At 46.8% G+C, this 15,831-nt stretch overlaps 1 protein-coding gene across 1 annotated transcript in view; it reads right to left on the bottom strand.

Annotated features, from left to right (window-relative positions):
- LOC137912916 (KH domain-containing, RNA-binding, signal transduction-associated protein 2-like) overlaps window positions 1-15,831 on the bottom strand; it is a 51,536-nt gene that overhangs the window by 16,567 nt on the left and 19,138 nt on the right. Inside the window, exons 3-5 of the mRNA XM_068757045.1 lie at window positions 15,378-15,494; window positions 10,218-10,364; window positions 5,295-5,407 (exon numbers count right to left, since the gene is read on the bottom strand). Of these exons, the coding sequence (XP_068613146.1) occupies window positions 5,295-5,407; window positions 10,218-10,364; window positions 15,378-15,494 (377 nt within the window). The remainder of the gene's footprint in view (window positions 1-5,294; window positions 5,408-10,217; window positions 10,365-15,377; window positions 15,495-15,831) is intronic.

Genomic DNA, 15,831 nt, shown 5'->3' with positions numbered 1-15,831 from the left:
GCCCCCTGCTGGCTGAGCAGGCCGCTGCAACCGACGCACCAAGGCGTCCACCGCCCCTGCTGGCCGAGTGGGCCGCCGCAGCAGACGCACCGAGGCGTCAGCGCCCCCTGCTGGCCGAGCAGGCCGCTGCAACATCCATGGAGCTCCAACATCCATGGAGCTCCGCTGCAACAGACGCGCCAGGGCGGCATCGCCCCCTGCTGGCCGAGCAGGCCGCTACAACAGACGCACCAAGGCGTCCACCGCCCCTGCTGGCCGAGCAGGCCGCTGCAACAGACGCGCTGGAGCGCCATCGCCTCGTGGCCGGGAGAGACTCCAAGACGTCAGTCAAGCTGCCCAAATACAATGGGGTGACGCCGCTAATGCCCTTCCTCGCCCAAGTCCAACTAGCAGCATCGTACAGTGGCTGGAGTGATGAAGAAGCTGCTGTTCACCTGGCCCTAACGTTGGAGGGGAAGGCGGTGCAAGTGCTCCTTGATCTCGCCCCGGCGGAGCAGCAGGACCTCCACACCTTGACAACTGCACTACAGAGGCGGTTTGGACAGCAGCTTTTCACCGACACCGCCAGGAAGGGGAGAACCTGGGCACCTTTGCCGCAGACGTGCAGCTGTATGCCCAGCAGGGCTATCCACATTTTGATGCAGCTGTTCAAGGTGAACTGGCCCTCAATGCCTTCCTGCGGGGGCTCACACCTGAAAGACTGCGCCAGCATGTTCGCCTCGCCGTGCCCAAGTCCCTCAGCGAGGCACTGTATGAAGCTGAACGGGCGGAGGCGGTGCTCTCCAGTCAGCCTGCACCACAGAGGGGTCCTGCTCGACAGCCAAATGTCAGAATGGCTGACTATGAGGAAGGGGGGGCGCCCGAAGAGACCCGCCAAGCCACACCATCACCACTGCAGCTCCAAAGAAGACCTCCGCGCTTCCAGCGGGCCCCCCGCTCAACTGACCGCTGCTACCGGTGTGATGAGGTCGGTCACATCGCACGGGATTGTCCTGCTCCTGCTCCAAAGGCCAGACAGGCGGGAAACGACAGCGGAGTGGCTCAATGAGGGGACTGCCACTCCGACCTCCATACCCCCGCCAAGGTAGATGCACGCTGGTGGGCCGCTGTGGCCATACCAAAGGACTGTATCTGAACTGCTGGCTTGATGGACAGCCCTGCCAAGCCTTGATGGACACGGGGTCCACCATCTCCCTGGTAGGCACCGACACTCTCGCCTTACCTTCCACTGCGTGGACGCCAACCGACACCAAGCTGATGACAGTGACAGGGGAAACGGTTGTCATGGGGGGGAGCAGGCGGCTGACAGTGAGGGTCGGAGACCAGGAGGTGATCCATGAGTTCTGGCTCGCCAACATCCAGGACCAGTGCATCATCGGCCTGGACCTGCTGAACCGCTGGGGAGCCCAGGTCGACGTGGTAGGGAAGGCTGTCACCCTTGGCGGAGAGACCATGGAGCTCCAGGCTGGCCGAGAGAGTGGGAACCGACCGAGGAGGCGCCACCAGTCAGCTGCAGTTCAACGGCGGCCCAGCAGCCTGGCACAACCCCAACCTGCCCCAGAACCGACCACAGAGTCAACTGTCGCCCCATCTACAGAGACAACCGAGGCCATATACCAGCTATGGCTACGCAGCAGCGATGGCCTAAATCCCCAGCAGCGGCAGCAGTTGAAACACCTCCTTGATGGCTACAAAGACATTTTTGCTGCCAAAGATAAGGACTGTAAGCAGACTGGCCTGGTCCAGCACACCATTGAGACGGGTGATGTTCAACCCATTCGCCTACGACCTCATCGGCTGGCCTTTTCTAGACGGCAGACGGCGGAGGAAATGGTCCGTGAGATGCTTGCCGCTGGTGTGATCGAGCCATCAGATAGTCCATGGGCTGCCCCGGTTGTCTTGGTGAGGAAGAAGAACGGCTCCTGGCGGTTCTGCGTAGATTACCGGCGCCTCAATGCAGTCACCAAGAAAGACTCCTACCCACTCCCTCGCATCGATGACGCCCTCGACTACATCGCTGGGTCCAGCTGGTTCAGTTCCCTTGATCTCCGCAGTGGCTATTGGCAGGTGGAGCTGGCCCCCGAAGCAAGACCAAAGACTGCCTTTACCATCGGTCAGGGGCTATGGCAGTTTCGTGTCATGCCGTTTGGACTCTGCAACGCACCAGCTACGTTTGAGCGGCTGATGGAGAGGGTGCTGGCCGATGTGCCGCGGAGTCGTTGTGTGGTGTACCTTGATGACCTGCTGGTGCATGCCACTGACTTCGACGGAGCCCTGGCCAACCTAGGTGAGGTTTTTGCTGCCATTCGCCAGGCCGGGTTGCGACTGAACCCTGCCAAATGTCATCTGCTCTCCAGGGAGACGGAGTTCTTGGGCCATGTGGTTAGCGCTCGTGGTGTGGCTACTAACCCAGCAAAGGTGGCTGCAGTTCAAGAATGGCCAACCCCAGCCAATGTCAATGAGCTGCGGAGCTTCCTGGGACTGGCTTCATATTACCGGCGGTTCGTCCAGGGCTTTGCCACCATTGCCGACCCACTGCACCGCCTCACCAACAAGGGCCAGCCGTTCAACTGGGACGACAAATGCGCAGCCGCCTTTGCCCAACTCAAGAGAACTCTCACTGAAACCCCAGTGTTGGCGTACCCCAATGCTCAGCTGCCCTTTATTATGGACACAGACGCTAGCAACGTCGGCGTCGGGGCTGTCCTCTCCCAGCAGGGGGAAGAAGGAGAGCGTGTGGTGGCCTACTTCAGTCGAGCGCTGAGCAGAGCAGAGAAGAACTACTGCGTCACCCGTCGGGAACTACTGGCAGTGGTCCTGGCCCTGCGGCAGTTCCGGCCGTATCTGCTTGGGAGCCACTTCCTGCTCCGTACTGACCACGCATCGCTCACCTGGCTTCTAAACTTTAAGAACCCTGAAGACCAGGTGGCCCGCTGGCTGGAGGTCCTCCAGGGATATGACTTCAACATCCAGCATCGGGGGGGGCGACTTCACGGCAACGCTGATGCGCTCTCCCGGCGTCCATGCGCAGCGGTAGAGTGTCGCTACTGCCGGCGGCAGGAGGAACGGAGCCAGATGACACTCAGCGTGGCCAGCGCCAGCCCCTCCAACGATGGAGAAGGATGGCTCCCGCTGACCACTGAGCAGCTGAAACAGCAGCAGGAGGCTGATGTGACCCTTGCATTGGTGGGGGGCTGGCTGGAGGCGGGACGCCGTCCTGAGTGGGCCGAGGTGTCTGCCCTGGGGCCCGAAGTGAAGGCTTACCACTCTCAGTGGGGCAACTTCGTGGTCCGTGACGGAGTGATGTACCGGAGGTGGCAAACGCCAGGACGAGGGTACGACCTCCTGCAGCTGCTGGTGCCAAGGGCCCTACGGCCCCAAGTTCTCCAGGCGGTCCACGGTTCGGTGGGGGCGGGGCACTACGGGAATGCCAAGACCCTCAACCGCCTCAGGAGGCGATTCTACTGGCCGGACTGTCGGCGGGAGGTGGAGTTGCATGTCCACTGCTGTGATGCCTGCACGGCCCAGAAGGGACCGACCCAGCGCTCCCATGCCCCGCTACAGCAGTATCTGGTGGGGGCCCCGATGGAGAGGGTTGGAGTGGACATCCTGGGGCCCTTCCCAGTCACCAACTCTGGCAACCGCTATGTTCTGGTGGCCATGGACTACTTCACAAAGTGGCCAGAGGCGTATGCGGTCCCAGACCAGACCGCGGCTACGACCGCAGAAAGACTGGTGGAGGAGATGTTCGCCCGTTTCGGGGTCCCTAACGAGCTCCACAGTGACCAGGGACGGAACTTCGAGTCCCAGGTCTTTGGGGAGGTCTGCCGACGGCTGGGGGTGAGTAAGACCAGAACAACTCCGCTTCACCCGCAAAGTGATGGGCTGGTGGAGCGGTTTAACCGTACCCTGGCCACCCAGCTTGCCATCCTCACCAGTCAACACCAGAAAGACTGGGACCGTCACTTGCCGCTGGTCCTGTGGTCCTATCGGTCTGCTGTTCAGGAGTCCAGCCAGTGCACGCCTGCCGCTCTTATGTTTGGGAGAGAGCTCCGGACACCGGTGGACTTGGTGTTTGGTGCCCCGCCAGAGCCGGAAATCCCTGGGGGGCAGGAGATGGACTATTTTCGCAGGCTGAGAGAGCGCCTGCTGGTAGTACACGACTACACCCGCCAGGCCCAGGCGAACTCTGGCGTTCGGCAGAAGAGGGGCTACGACGTCCGTTGCAGAGGACGGGCCTTCATGCCAGGGGAAAAGGTGTGGGTCTACTGCCCTGTCCGCAAAAAGGGGATTTCTCCGAAGCTTCGCAGCCACTGGCAAGGCCCCTGTGACATCATAGACCGCTTGTCTGAGGTGGTGTATCGGGTGCGGATGTCCGGCAAGAGACGCATGGTGGTGCTGCACCAGGACAGACTCTCACCGTACCGACCCCTCGCCCCGGATGCTGGTGAGGCGAGTGGTGGCGGTAGTCCGTGCGCCGGCCCCTGTGACTCTCCGCCTGGCACGGCTCCTGCCAATCCTAGACGGCCTGTTCGCCGCCGTTGCCAGCCGGGGTATTTAAGAGACTTTGTGTTGGGTGATGGGGTCGCCGAGGGCGTCTGACCCCTCAGGTGGGGGCTATGTAGCGATCGCGCGAGATCACGTGAGGCGCAATGCATGATGGGAGTGACTGGGTTCTGCTGTTGGCACCAGGAGTGAGAGGGGTGTTGCGTTGAAAGACCCCAGCGCGGCATCCATGCGCAGTCAAGTTGTCCTGTGTCGCAATAAAGGCACTTGTTGACACAAGCTCGATTCCAGTGTGGTTCTTCGCTCGCTACAGTACCTTTATGTGGACAACAACTAATATTAAAGTCATTAGGAGGCCCTAACAGAACAATCTGAATATTGGCATGAGGAGAGAACAAAAAAACTAATTGCACAAATTGCCTTTGAGGGATTTACACTCTCTACTCTTAGAGCCTCATCATAAAGAGTGCTACTGGCTGTTTATTTATTTGACAGAAACCAGCCAGTAATACCAGTAAGCTTCAACAACACAGCACGTCAGCCATTTGTTTCATTTTATCAAGGTTGTTAGGCTTGCACATTTCGATGTGGTGATAGTTGTGTCATATTGATGATCATCAAGGCTACGCCTGTGCTCAGATTTTGATAATTGCTTCTTTGTAAATCCATCTTCCTTCATGTAGTGTGATATAAATGTTCACTATTAAGTGGACTGTAAGTAAATATTACAACAATCAGAAGAAATTATATACAATTTTAAACCAAATGTTTATTTATCACGTTTTTACCGTGTGGATATTGTTGTCGCTGGCCGTCCACTCCTCCCTCGGCTCGACTCCTCAGAACCGTTCAAGAGGGAGAGCTCTCTCAGCTGCTCCTGTCTAATCTCATCATTGTAGTCCTATGGGAACAAAATACATCAATTCTCATATAAAAAAAAACACGGATGTGTTTTTTTTTCCCGAGTGGAACAGATGGACCTAACAACAGCAACTATATAATCATATCAATGTGATCTTGACATACACAGGGGAGGCATGAGCTTTGAATACCCAATGAAGAATGCCTCCTTTTGGCTATGTTTGGACAGGACGTGCAGAAGAGTGATCACTAATGACAAATGCGCCTCAATAATCAACAAGCCGCATATTCAATGTGAGGAGCAAGATTGGATTTAAATAATTATTCTATCGAGGGTTTTTGCAGAACTCAGGTGATGTGACAACAAATTGCCTGATGTGTGTAAGAAAAGAAAAAAAAAGACTTCATTGGAGGCCAGAAAACAGAGCAGGCCAAACAGCATTCATTATCTTGTCATCGGTGACATATAAACAGGCTTTTTTCCCTAGAAAAATAAAAGCAAAGCACTCACAAGCTGCTACTTTGGGCAGAATGTGTTTGTAATGATGACAAAGACATGCAGGCGGCGGCCAATCGCTTTCTTTATCCACGTTTTTGACAGCCACATTTTACAACTCTGATGGCGTAAAGAACAGGATTGTCCCTGAAAGAATTAAAATCATCTGGAACTTACTTCAAAATAAAGTTCAAAACAGACAAACGTATTCCCACTTTCCTGGAACATGGAGTAAACAACATTGATTGATAATTGATTCATGACACATGATTATTATTGACATACACACAGTATAACTGAATATTCTGATGGTTTAGTATCACCCTGTATTTCCTATGTCCCCCAGCATTAGCTTCTCTCACTTCATTTTAGAAATTTTCACTGCTTTTATATCAACACCTCAAAAAAACATCTACTCAAAGTCACCCCCCCCCTGAAATGTTTAAGCAGTCAGAGTCCAGAGTACTTAGTCTTAATACCAGAAAGCCGTTTTCATGTGAGTCTGGCTTTAATGTGTGGAGACAACATGGTGACTAAGCATCAGAACTTTGACATTAAACCTGGTCCAGCATATAATTTTAAGAAGTGTGATGTTGAAAATCTGCAGCTTTGGACACACAGAAACTGAAAATGGACCCAAGGAAGTTGGAGACATCTTTGTCTCGCGCTGAAATGTTCCCAGTAGAGGCTTTAAGGACGGTTAATGGGGTTGTGTGTTAATGTGTGGGGATTTCTGCTTCGTTGCCCTGCAGGTATTTTTTGAATTGTTCTAAAAACTACTTCAGTTTTATCAAGCAGATCCATTTAAAGAAGGTTGATGTTACTTTTAAAGTTTAACTATAAATAGCAGCTTTATTTGAATAGAAATAGTTAGAAACTTTTGTGTTGCGGTTCATTGTATTGTCCCGTGGACAGTTTAATATGCTCCCATAAAGGGCAGCGATGCGGCTCAGCGATGCCAAACGACTGCAGCAAACGACCAAAAGCAGCGTATCGTTAAAACCACGGCGTAATTTCTGACACACATGCTTTGAATATATTTAATGTTGAATATTCCAACCTATTTCAAAAACATGTTGCCTTTATTCAACTGTGGATCACGAATAAGTGACAGAAGAACGTCACGAGTGAGAGTGGAGCAGAATCAGAGGATGGCGACACATGTGATCAGAGAAAGCCATATTTGATCATTAATCTCAGCCACCGGTCCGCCACGACGGAATCGCATATTTGCACCATAATAAAAAAAAAATAAGGCTACAGGGCACCACGCCGCAGCTGCCATGTTGTCCCACCTCTTCATTTGCAGTAGCAGGTTACGTGTCACACTGGCACAACATAATGAACAGATTCTGAAACCCACATCTCTGATGGAGACAAAAACATCTTTGCAGCAGATTTACGAGACACAAGACACACAGCACACACGTGCCTCCCTCCTTAATGGATTAAGGTATACGGTTTGACAAAAGACAGGCACACAGCTTTTAAACGGAAGCCTGCCAGCCAATCCAGAACACAAGCAATGTGCCAGAGCTTGTGAGAGTTGACTGTTGACAGAGGCAGCGCCACGAGAATACAGATAAAACAAATGCTGAGGCTTTTCGGGTCAGACTGTTTGCGCGCTTCGATTAAGTCTGACCGTGTTTGACCTTGGGCACACACAAAGACCTCAAGGAGCCAGCAGACGAGGCACGGCTGCCACACGTTGTGTTGACTGATTTCTAAATGCGTATCTCATCTCATTGATATCGGTCTGCTGCCTGTGACATCACTGCTCTGACATACTGGGATATTTTTCTGGAACATTGCTGAGAGCGGCAATGTCAGTAACTGTGCATATAAATGTTTTTTTCTCTGCAACACCAGGCTGGTGTTTAATGTTGGCGTTCATGCTTTGTAATCATGATGAGTCCTGAATCCATTTCCATAGCTCATTTATTTTGTTTTGACTGCAGTGGACTCTATGCAAAGACAAATTACTACCACATATCTTTATCAAGCATCTGTGTCATCTTCTATGTGCCAAAATTCTCCCTATTTTGAGATTAAGGCCGCAAACCTATATGAGAGCAGGACCGCCTGTCCTTCAACGCGTCTCAGTTTCAGGCTGTATTTACGCAGCAATCCACTGATTCGGTTTCTCTGTGCATTTTTCTTTAATATCTAGGATTTCCAACACTGAGCTGACAGCACTGCCAACATTCCTGCAGTAAGATTTTGCTTTGCAGCAGATCCAAGGCCTCGTGTTAAGGCAAGCTTTCGTCTTTTAAGTCCTTTCAACGGCAGATAAAACTTACAGACAGAAAAACTGCACTTCTGTTTGCTCTCGTTTGCTCATGACTAAAATTAATGAGATGCACACGTTGTGCATATCGAATTCTCCCTGGAGATGTTCATGAAGCATGTGCATGCCGTTTTTGAAAAAGGTATTTAATAACCATTAACATACATGAGAAAATAATTGAATATATATTAATTTTTTTCATATTCATAGAGCTCAGTGGGAAGTAAATCGTAGCGGTGGGACATTTATCTTCAGACATCATGATTAGTGATGGCACTTAGAAATTAATTGTTCACATTTGTGTTTTTTTGTCCAAAGATAGATGAGAGGAATTCATCTCGGATCAATCTCTGCGGCATATCTTTAAATTTTAACTCAATTTTAACTCAAATGCAGTGTTGCATTGTGGGAGGTCGCCATGATTCTGTCTGCCTGCGTCACCTCGACTTTAGGTCGGTCTCTGAAGTATAATGTCTCACCAACAGATGCAGACTGGTCACTGGAGCAGTGGGAGACTTCCTCACAGCGAGCCAATAATGCTGCACACCAGCTGGCTCAAATCAGGCCTGTTTGCAAAGACGGTAAATTCAGCCCGCCTTTTCTCCTGGGCCCAGTTCCCTGTGGTACATTCCTCTGTTCCACGCTGAGCTGACTACCAACCATTGCCATGAATGTTCAAATAGTATCTGTCACTTTGGAATTGACACTGTTGATCGCTCAATTGAAGTATTCTTTCTAATCGTCCTATATTACATGCAAAGCCCACTGACCATCAGTCAGATCCTTGAATGGCTGAATCGAAATTGAGACAAGGATCAGGTTATTAAATTTAGGTAATTCCAATTCTATCTAACTCTTCAGTGCTGAATATTTCAATTGTGCCCCGTCTAACGCTGACTCAAAGATATGACTTGAGGCCATTTATCTAACTTCACAGAGCTTGCTGTGGAGATAGAAAAGGTTTTGTAAAGCTTTTTGTACATTCAGTATGCTCCCAAGACCTGTAAACAAACTTTGATGTGTAAAATCAGTCCCTCTTTAATTCCAGTCAGAGAAACATATAATTTGGTGTTTTGGGGAAAAAAACAAACGTTTAAATAGCAAGATGCTCTCTATCACTCTCCACAAAATACAGAGAGCATCATCGTCATCATCACCATGGTTACTGAGAGATCCCTGTTGTGTGTGGTTTATTTGTAAAAAAAAAAAAACCTTAAGCAATGCGATTTTGGGTTAGAACATAGAACATGGTCTCGCTTAACTAAGAGTGGAGGCTCTGCCATCAGTGTATTCATATTCTTGGAAAGACATTGGGGACAGAAAGAATAACTTTATTGGTGTACATACATTTACTACAACAAGCTGGACTGCGTCAGAGCACCATAGGAAATAAGTCTTACAGTCAATCAATCAGAACCTATTTGCACATACTGTTGACAGCTCAAACATATGTTCTTGAGACCTGGATCATCGGACAGCCGGGGTCAAAGTAAGGCCTGCATACTTGTGCATATTGTTTGCACCCAAGAGATGAATAAGCTTGCATTTCCCTTCTCGTTATGCGGCAGCACTAAATAGTTTGAAACAGGGTTATGAAGTCTGCTCAGTGCAGATGCGGAACAATCATCCTCCTGATGCAGTGAGCAGACATGACTTTAAAGACAATGGCTCGACGTAGCAAGCGGCATGAGCTCCATAAAGTAGATTCTTGCAACACAATTCCTCTATTAGTCTTGTCACGTTTGCAAAGCTTGATTAATATTTACAGCTTAGACTGGGCTAGTATACACAACATGCGCATTAATTATTGCACATTTCTTCAGGCTATAAGTTGCCGGAGTCTTGCAAGTTGTTCCATGAGGCAATTTAATTGATGAATACATTATGGTAAATCTGTGAGGAAATTTGTGCAGTGTAGGGCCATGTTCGTGATGCAGAGGAAAACTTTGCACTTTCATCTTAACGTAAACAAACTCAGACTCTGTTTGCTTTGTGCTAATGGCTCTGGTGGAGAATTGATGGCATTCACTATGTGACACTGGAATAAAAAATAAGTATGAAACTTACCGGAACAAGGAATTTTTTAATCTCCTCCAAGGCATGACTCATCCGGGAATAGGCCTCTCCGGGCGGCGCAAAGACTTCAATTAAAACATGAAGATCATTACTCAGATGGGCGTATTTGGCCTCGCCACTCGTCCTTAGTTCTTCTTCCTGTGTGCCAAAAGAAAGCAAATGAACAACAGATGACTTTTATGGGTTTTTTTTATGATTCTTTATCATTGGCAGACAGGGCTATTTTGTATAACTCCACAATAAATGGTCAGGATGCTTGAAAATACAGGATAAGTTCCCAACAGGATCAACAGGAAATCAAAGATTGATCCGTATCCTGGCTAAATTCCGTATATGATCCAGGACAGGATTTCTTCGTCACTGCAAGAGAACAAATTAAGGTATAAACATGCAACACCACAATATACCCAAGACACCACAGAATCAGTAGTATGCCAATGTTTTTGCTTTACCTTCAAAATCTATGGAACTAGATCCAGAAGAATATCGCCAATACCAAAAAGGTGATTTTCGTGAGTAACGACTGAACTAATAATGTTATCAACGTGAATTACTTGCTAATTGTATGTTTCCATGGTCAAGGAATCTAATAATGTAGATAAAATAAGTATAGGGTCATTATTTCTGGTGTGAATCTGTTTATGGGGGGAACTGAGCTGCTTGCCAGAGGTCTGCGCGCTCCGAATGCTGTTCTAGTTGAATAATAACATTAGTTAAGTACATTTTATCAAATACTATATTGCAGACATATTTACTACTTGCACTGGACATTGCGGTAAAGTAACTTTAAAACAAACTTTGAAGGTTTGGTTTAATGCTTTAATTGCTGGTTTGGAGGATGTTTCCTGCTCTATTGGGAGTTGCCTGCTCAGGCAGTGCTTTCAGCTAAATGCAAACAGCAAGATAACATGGTTCCTTGGTAAATTTAGAGATAAAGAATAGCTTCCATAGGAAGAAAACGATTCAAATAATTAATAATAGGATGGACAAGGCAGATAGGTAGGATACATGCATGCTTTCAAATATTTTTTACATGTACATACAATCTTTTACCTATGTGTATCTTGAATGTGTAGAGATGAACTATATAAATGTTATTGTTATTGTATTACAAAAGAGAACTAGCGGGAGCATGTGATATGTGTGTGTGTGTGTGGGGGGGGGGGGTGTATTTATTTGAGTAAAAGCTATATATTCCATTATAATGCAGATGTTTGTACAATGGAAACATAACGATTACATAGTTCAAAGTGAGGGCTGAGCCCGGTCTTGGATTGTGGTGCCGGGGAGGTGGAATATTCTTCCAGGAAAAACTGTATTTTTTGATTTGTCATGAAGGATGCTCTGCAGGCTCTGCTCAAAAACAGCTCCAGGAGGTTTTTAAAATGGATAGACATCTTGTGAGCCAGACATGGTGCAGTGTTCAAGGCATTTTGATGGCCGTTGGCAACAAACCTTGTGAGGATCCTCAAGAAGTAAAATTAAGCAAAAATAAATAAAAATAAAAATAATAATCAAACAAAAGCAAAACGCTGATATATAAGCCTTTGTTCCTTTCGCTAGCTTGCAATATTTCAACCTGTCTTAGTTGATGGATGGAGTTTTGCTACTGTGGAAAAGTCAAATGGCTAAAGATAAATAACAAAACTGTTGCCTCACAGTCTGGAGATTTAGATCCTTCACAAAAACCAGAGCAAAAGTTAGAAAAAATCAAACACAATCACAAAAATAATAGTCACATTCAGGAGCATCCGCATTGTAAGCATTGCCATCTCTAAGGGAAATGAAACAGACTGGCAGATGAGGGACAGGTGTGCAGGGCAGGAAGACACACCGGGGTGCCCTGCTGGATAGGTGAGGTATGACAGATAAAAATAAAAAAAAAGAAATTCATAATGAGAGAGAGAGAGAGAGAAAGAGACACACAGAGAGAGAGAGAGTTAACAAAAACAACCTTACAGGAGCAAATGATCAAACAGTGCCACTAATTTCATTAAATACATTAAATAGAGCTAAAGTTATACTTCTAATGCCTTAAAGCAAGAAAGGCTTATAGGGAAAAAAACAAAAGACATGATGTAAAGAGGTGGATATTCAGCTCAGACGGGGGCATTGAATTAAAGCAAGTCTATAAGAAGGAACCGAAACACAGAAGGGTGTCAAACTGAGCTCCTATTTCAAACAGTTTGAAAGTGTGATGACAGGAGGAGCTCAATGCAGGCCTTGAGGGGCCATGCTCAAGGCTTCACACTGGCTTTAACGGCTTAAAAGATTTGTAATACAGCTCGGGGCCAGTTCTCACTGTCTTTCAAAAGAACTCGTTAAATTGTAAAATCAATTTTGAGCTGAACAAATCAGGGGTGTTGTCAGTACTGGAGAGGAGACAAGTTTCAAATTACAGCACCGGTTACAAATGCTGCTGCTGCTGCTGCTTACTGAATTACTGAATTAATTATTTAGTCAAGCCAAAATTTGCAGAGAAAAGGAGTTTCTTTAAGTATTCACCTGTGTTTAGTGATTCTGCATCTAAACAATTCCTCTTTGGGTGCTTTTGCTGAAGGACCTATGAAGCTGGCCATCAGGGGGACGACGCCTGAGAGCCCGTCAAACGCTCAGCAGCCTATCTGGGGACTTTGTTGGTCCGTGCCTCACAGAGCTCTTCCCTGCCACCTCAAATTGAAATAATATTTTGCAGCCACTGGGTTAAATTGTGATTAAGATAAAAATGTGCACATGAATCAACCGTGAATCTTGAGTTTGAGCTTATGGTTGACACCGTAAGAGAGCTCTGTCAGAGAGGGCAGCACACTCAGAGCTACGTTTATGAGGACTTTAGGAGGTCAGAAATCAAATAAGCTTTGAGGTCGTTAGTTCGCTCTCTAACCGGGCTAATATGTGCGTGCATGGTTTCATATTGAGTGCGCCCCACCCATCGTAGGACTAATGCACCCCTCTGAGGAGCAGGATGTGGCTGCAGTAATGCGTGATGATTTGTGCTTCTGCTTGTCATGGGACTCTGGCTTAGACTGCAGCACAGAGCTGCCTGGAATGTCTCTCAGTCATGACCTTTAGCTGTCAGTCTCATCACAGAGTCCTTCAAGAACTGGTCAGACTGCACACAAAATCAATATCGCTATCAGAAAATACCAAGCAGTGCATCAGATAGGCGTCCTGCGAGGGGTTTATTATGCTCTGTTGTGCTGCTCACAGCTCCGTGCTCCTCCCTCAGACTCCAGGTGAATACACCAAGTTAGTGATACTGACCAGTGAGGGAGGATTTGTTCCTTGTCAGCGGATCGGGTGGCTGGGGTGTGAATTATTCCTCCCTCTGTAAAATGTATGTGTTCTATTCAAATCAAATGTTTGTAGCAAGAGGTAAAAAAAAAAAAGAAGAGGAATTGGAGACACAATGACAAATTGTCATGTAAAGATGTGTCCATTCATCGATGGTCTCATCTACAGCTGCTTTATCCTCCTTGGTTGCCACGGCTGGCTGCCAGTGCAGGCGAGAGGCATTGTACATCCTGGATGTGCTGCCAGCCACACAGACACAGACAAACACTTACGCACACACTCTGGACAATCAATTTGGAGTAATCAATTCACCTACGATGCATGTTTTTGGAGGTGGGTGGAAGCCAGAGAACCCGAGGAGAACCCACGCAGACACGGGGAGAACATGCAAACGCCGCACAGTCAACAGTCAGGTAATTGATTTAAGGAATACTGCCTGCTAGTCACATTCTAATTAAATCATGCATTGTGTGTTGAATAGTTGTTCAGCTCATTTTAGCTAAAGAAAGACAAAAGGCAAAAGGAATGTTTTCAAGATCATTGACATTTTCATGAACATAGAGCTTGTTAGATTTATTTTCAAACTGGGCAATGCCATCTTTTGAGGAAAATAAAGTGATATATATATATATATATATATAAAAAGAAAGTTCTGCCACAGAAATTGTGTGAACTTGTTGCTTCCTAAATTGAGAATTATCAGTGATCACATTTCTCTTGAATTTATTCATGAAACAAAATTATATTTCTTTTCATTTAGTCATTCCTTTCCTATAACTATAAGGGAGGCTGGACCTTAGCCCATTGACTATATTGCTGTCACCAGTTTATCACACAGAAAACAGAATCACGGTCACGCCTACGGTTCATTTAAAGTTAAGATTTGCCACGGTGATAATCGTATGTTTCTTGTGATGTTGATAATTTGCTTGCATTTTAGACCTTTCCCATTTTGGATTTTGTCTGTCTGTTTGGGCTGATTTTCCATTTTGAGCTTTTGCCTGAAAGGTTGTTCAATATTTGTCTCCAAATAACTGAACAGAGCAATTTTGTTTGATTTTCACGCAAACTCTTAACAACTCCTAAATAACCCATGCTTCAACCTAACATTGCACAGTAAGTAAAGTGTCATGACTATTATATAAGATGCCAAAATATAAAGAAAAATTGCCTGCTTTGACACGGACCCAACATCTACCCAGGTCCCATGTACATCCGCAGGCACGCAGTGACTTTAAAAGGTGCAGTGATAAGAGATATCAATGCATCATAATTCACCCTGAATGCTCCCGTAACGCATTATAGATGTGGTGTTCTAAGAAAGCTGTGCCGATTTATATTATACCAGTATTGATCATGGTGGCTTTAAAGTAGCTCTAGCAGCTTCCGCATTGTTTTAGTGTCAACATGTGCTTGAGGTACTCAAATGCAGCTCGCGTTTCACCATAGAGGTGGCAGCATCGCTAACTTTTGTCACGGCTGAAATGGAGACTACAGGAGTGATGGCGATGCAACCCTATAGCAGCACTCCTTCCAGGGAACTAGATCCAGCAGGTTGTCTGTGTAGGCTCGCCTCTAGGGAACTACGAGTCAGCAGGAGAAACGACGCTGGCAGCGAGATTCATCACTTTGCATTCACAATTGATTAGTACAGAAAACGCTATTAAACAAGAAACAGGAAAAAAATGTTTTCTGTGAAATATCTGTTATCTGTCAACTATAACTGGGAGATTTTAATCCCACTCTGTGTGTTCTGGGTTAGAATATTCCTCTGTGCTTTGTTTCTGTAAATTACACCTTTTCATTAATATCTTCAACTCGCCAAACAAATCTATTTTCACCACAAATGTTTCTTACTTTTTCTTTATCCCTCATGGAGCCTTTGCCAAGGATGGACATCTTCACTCCGGTCTCTTCTTGTAACCGCTTCATGGAATTTCCCCGTGGTCCCAGCAGCTTCCCGACAAAATTAAACTGTGAGACAGAAGAAAAGCGTCATCAGACGCTTTATCAGTGTCTCAACTATAGAGCCAAGAAGGAATAAAGTTAGAGCTAAAGATGCGAAAATGTTTCTCTCCCTTTAGGTGTAAAAGGAATTTGATGCATTCGATGAAACATTTAATCACAGAAGAGGGTCGTTGGTCATTGATCATCTATTATCAATATAATATCACATTCAAATCACCATTCATCACATGAGGAAAGAATCCGCCTGTGACAAATCGATATAATTATCCTCTATTTGTAACACATAAAAGGTGAATGGGATGCTCATTTGCAGCATCCTCCATCTGCTTGAACTGCGCTCTCG

The sequence above is a fragment of the Brachionichthys hirsutus genome, unplaced genomic scaffold (assembly GCF_040956055.1).
Source record: "Brachionichthys hirsutus isolate HB-005 unplaced genomic scaffold, CSIRO-AGI_Bhir_v1 contig_797, whole genome shotgun sequence".
NCBI classification, from domain to species: Eukaryota; Metazoa; Chordata; class Actinopteri; order Lophiiformes; family Brachionichthyidae; genus Brachionichthys; species Brachionichthys hirsutus.
This window is presented reverse-complemented; position numbering and strand designations above follow the sequence as displayed.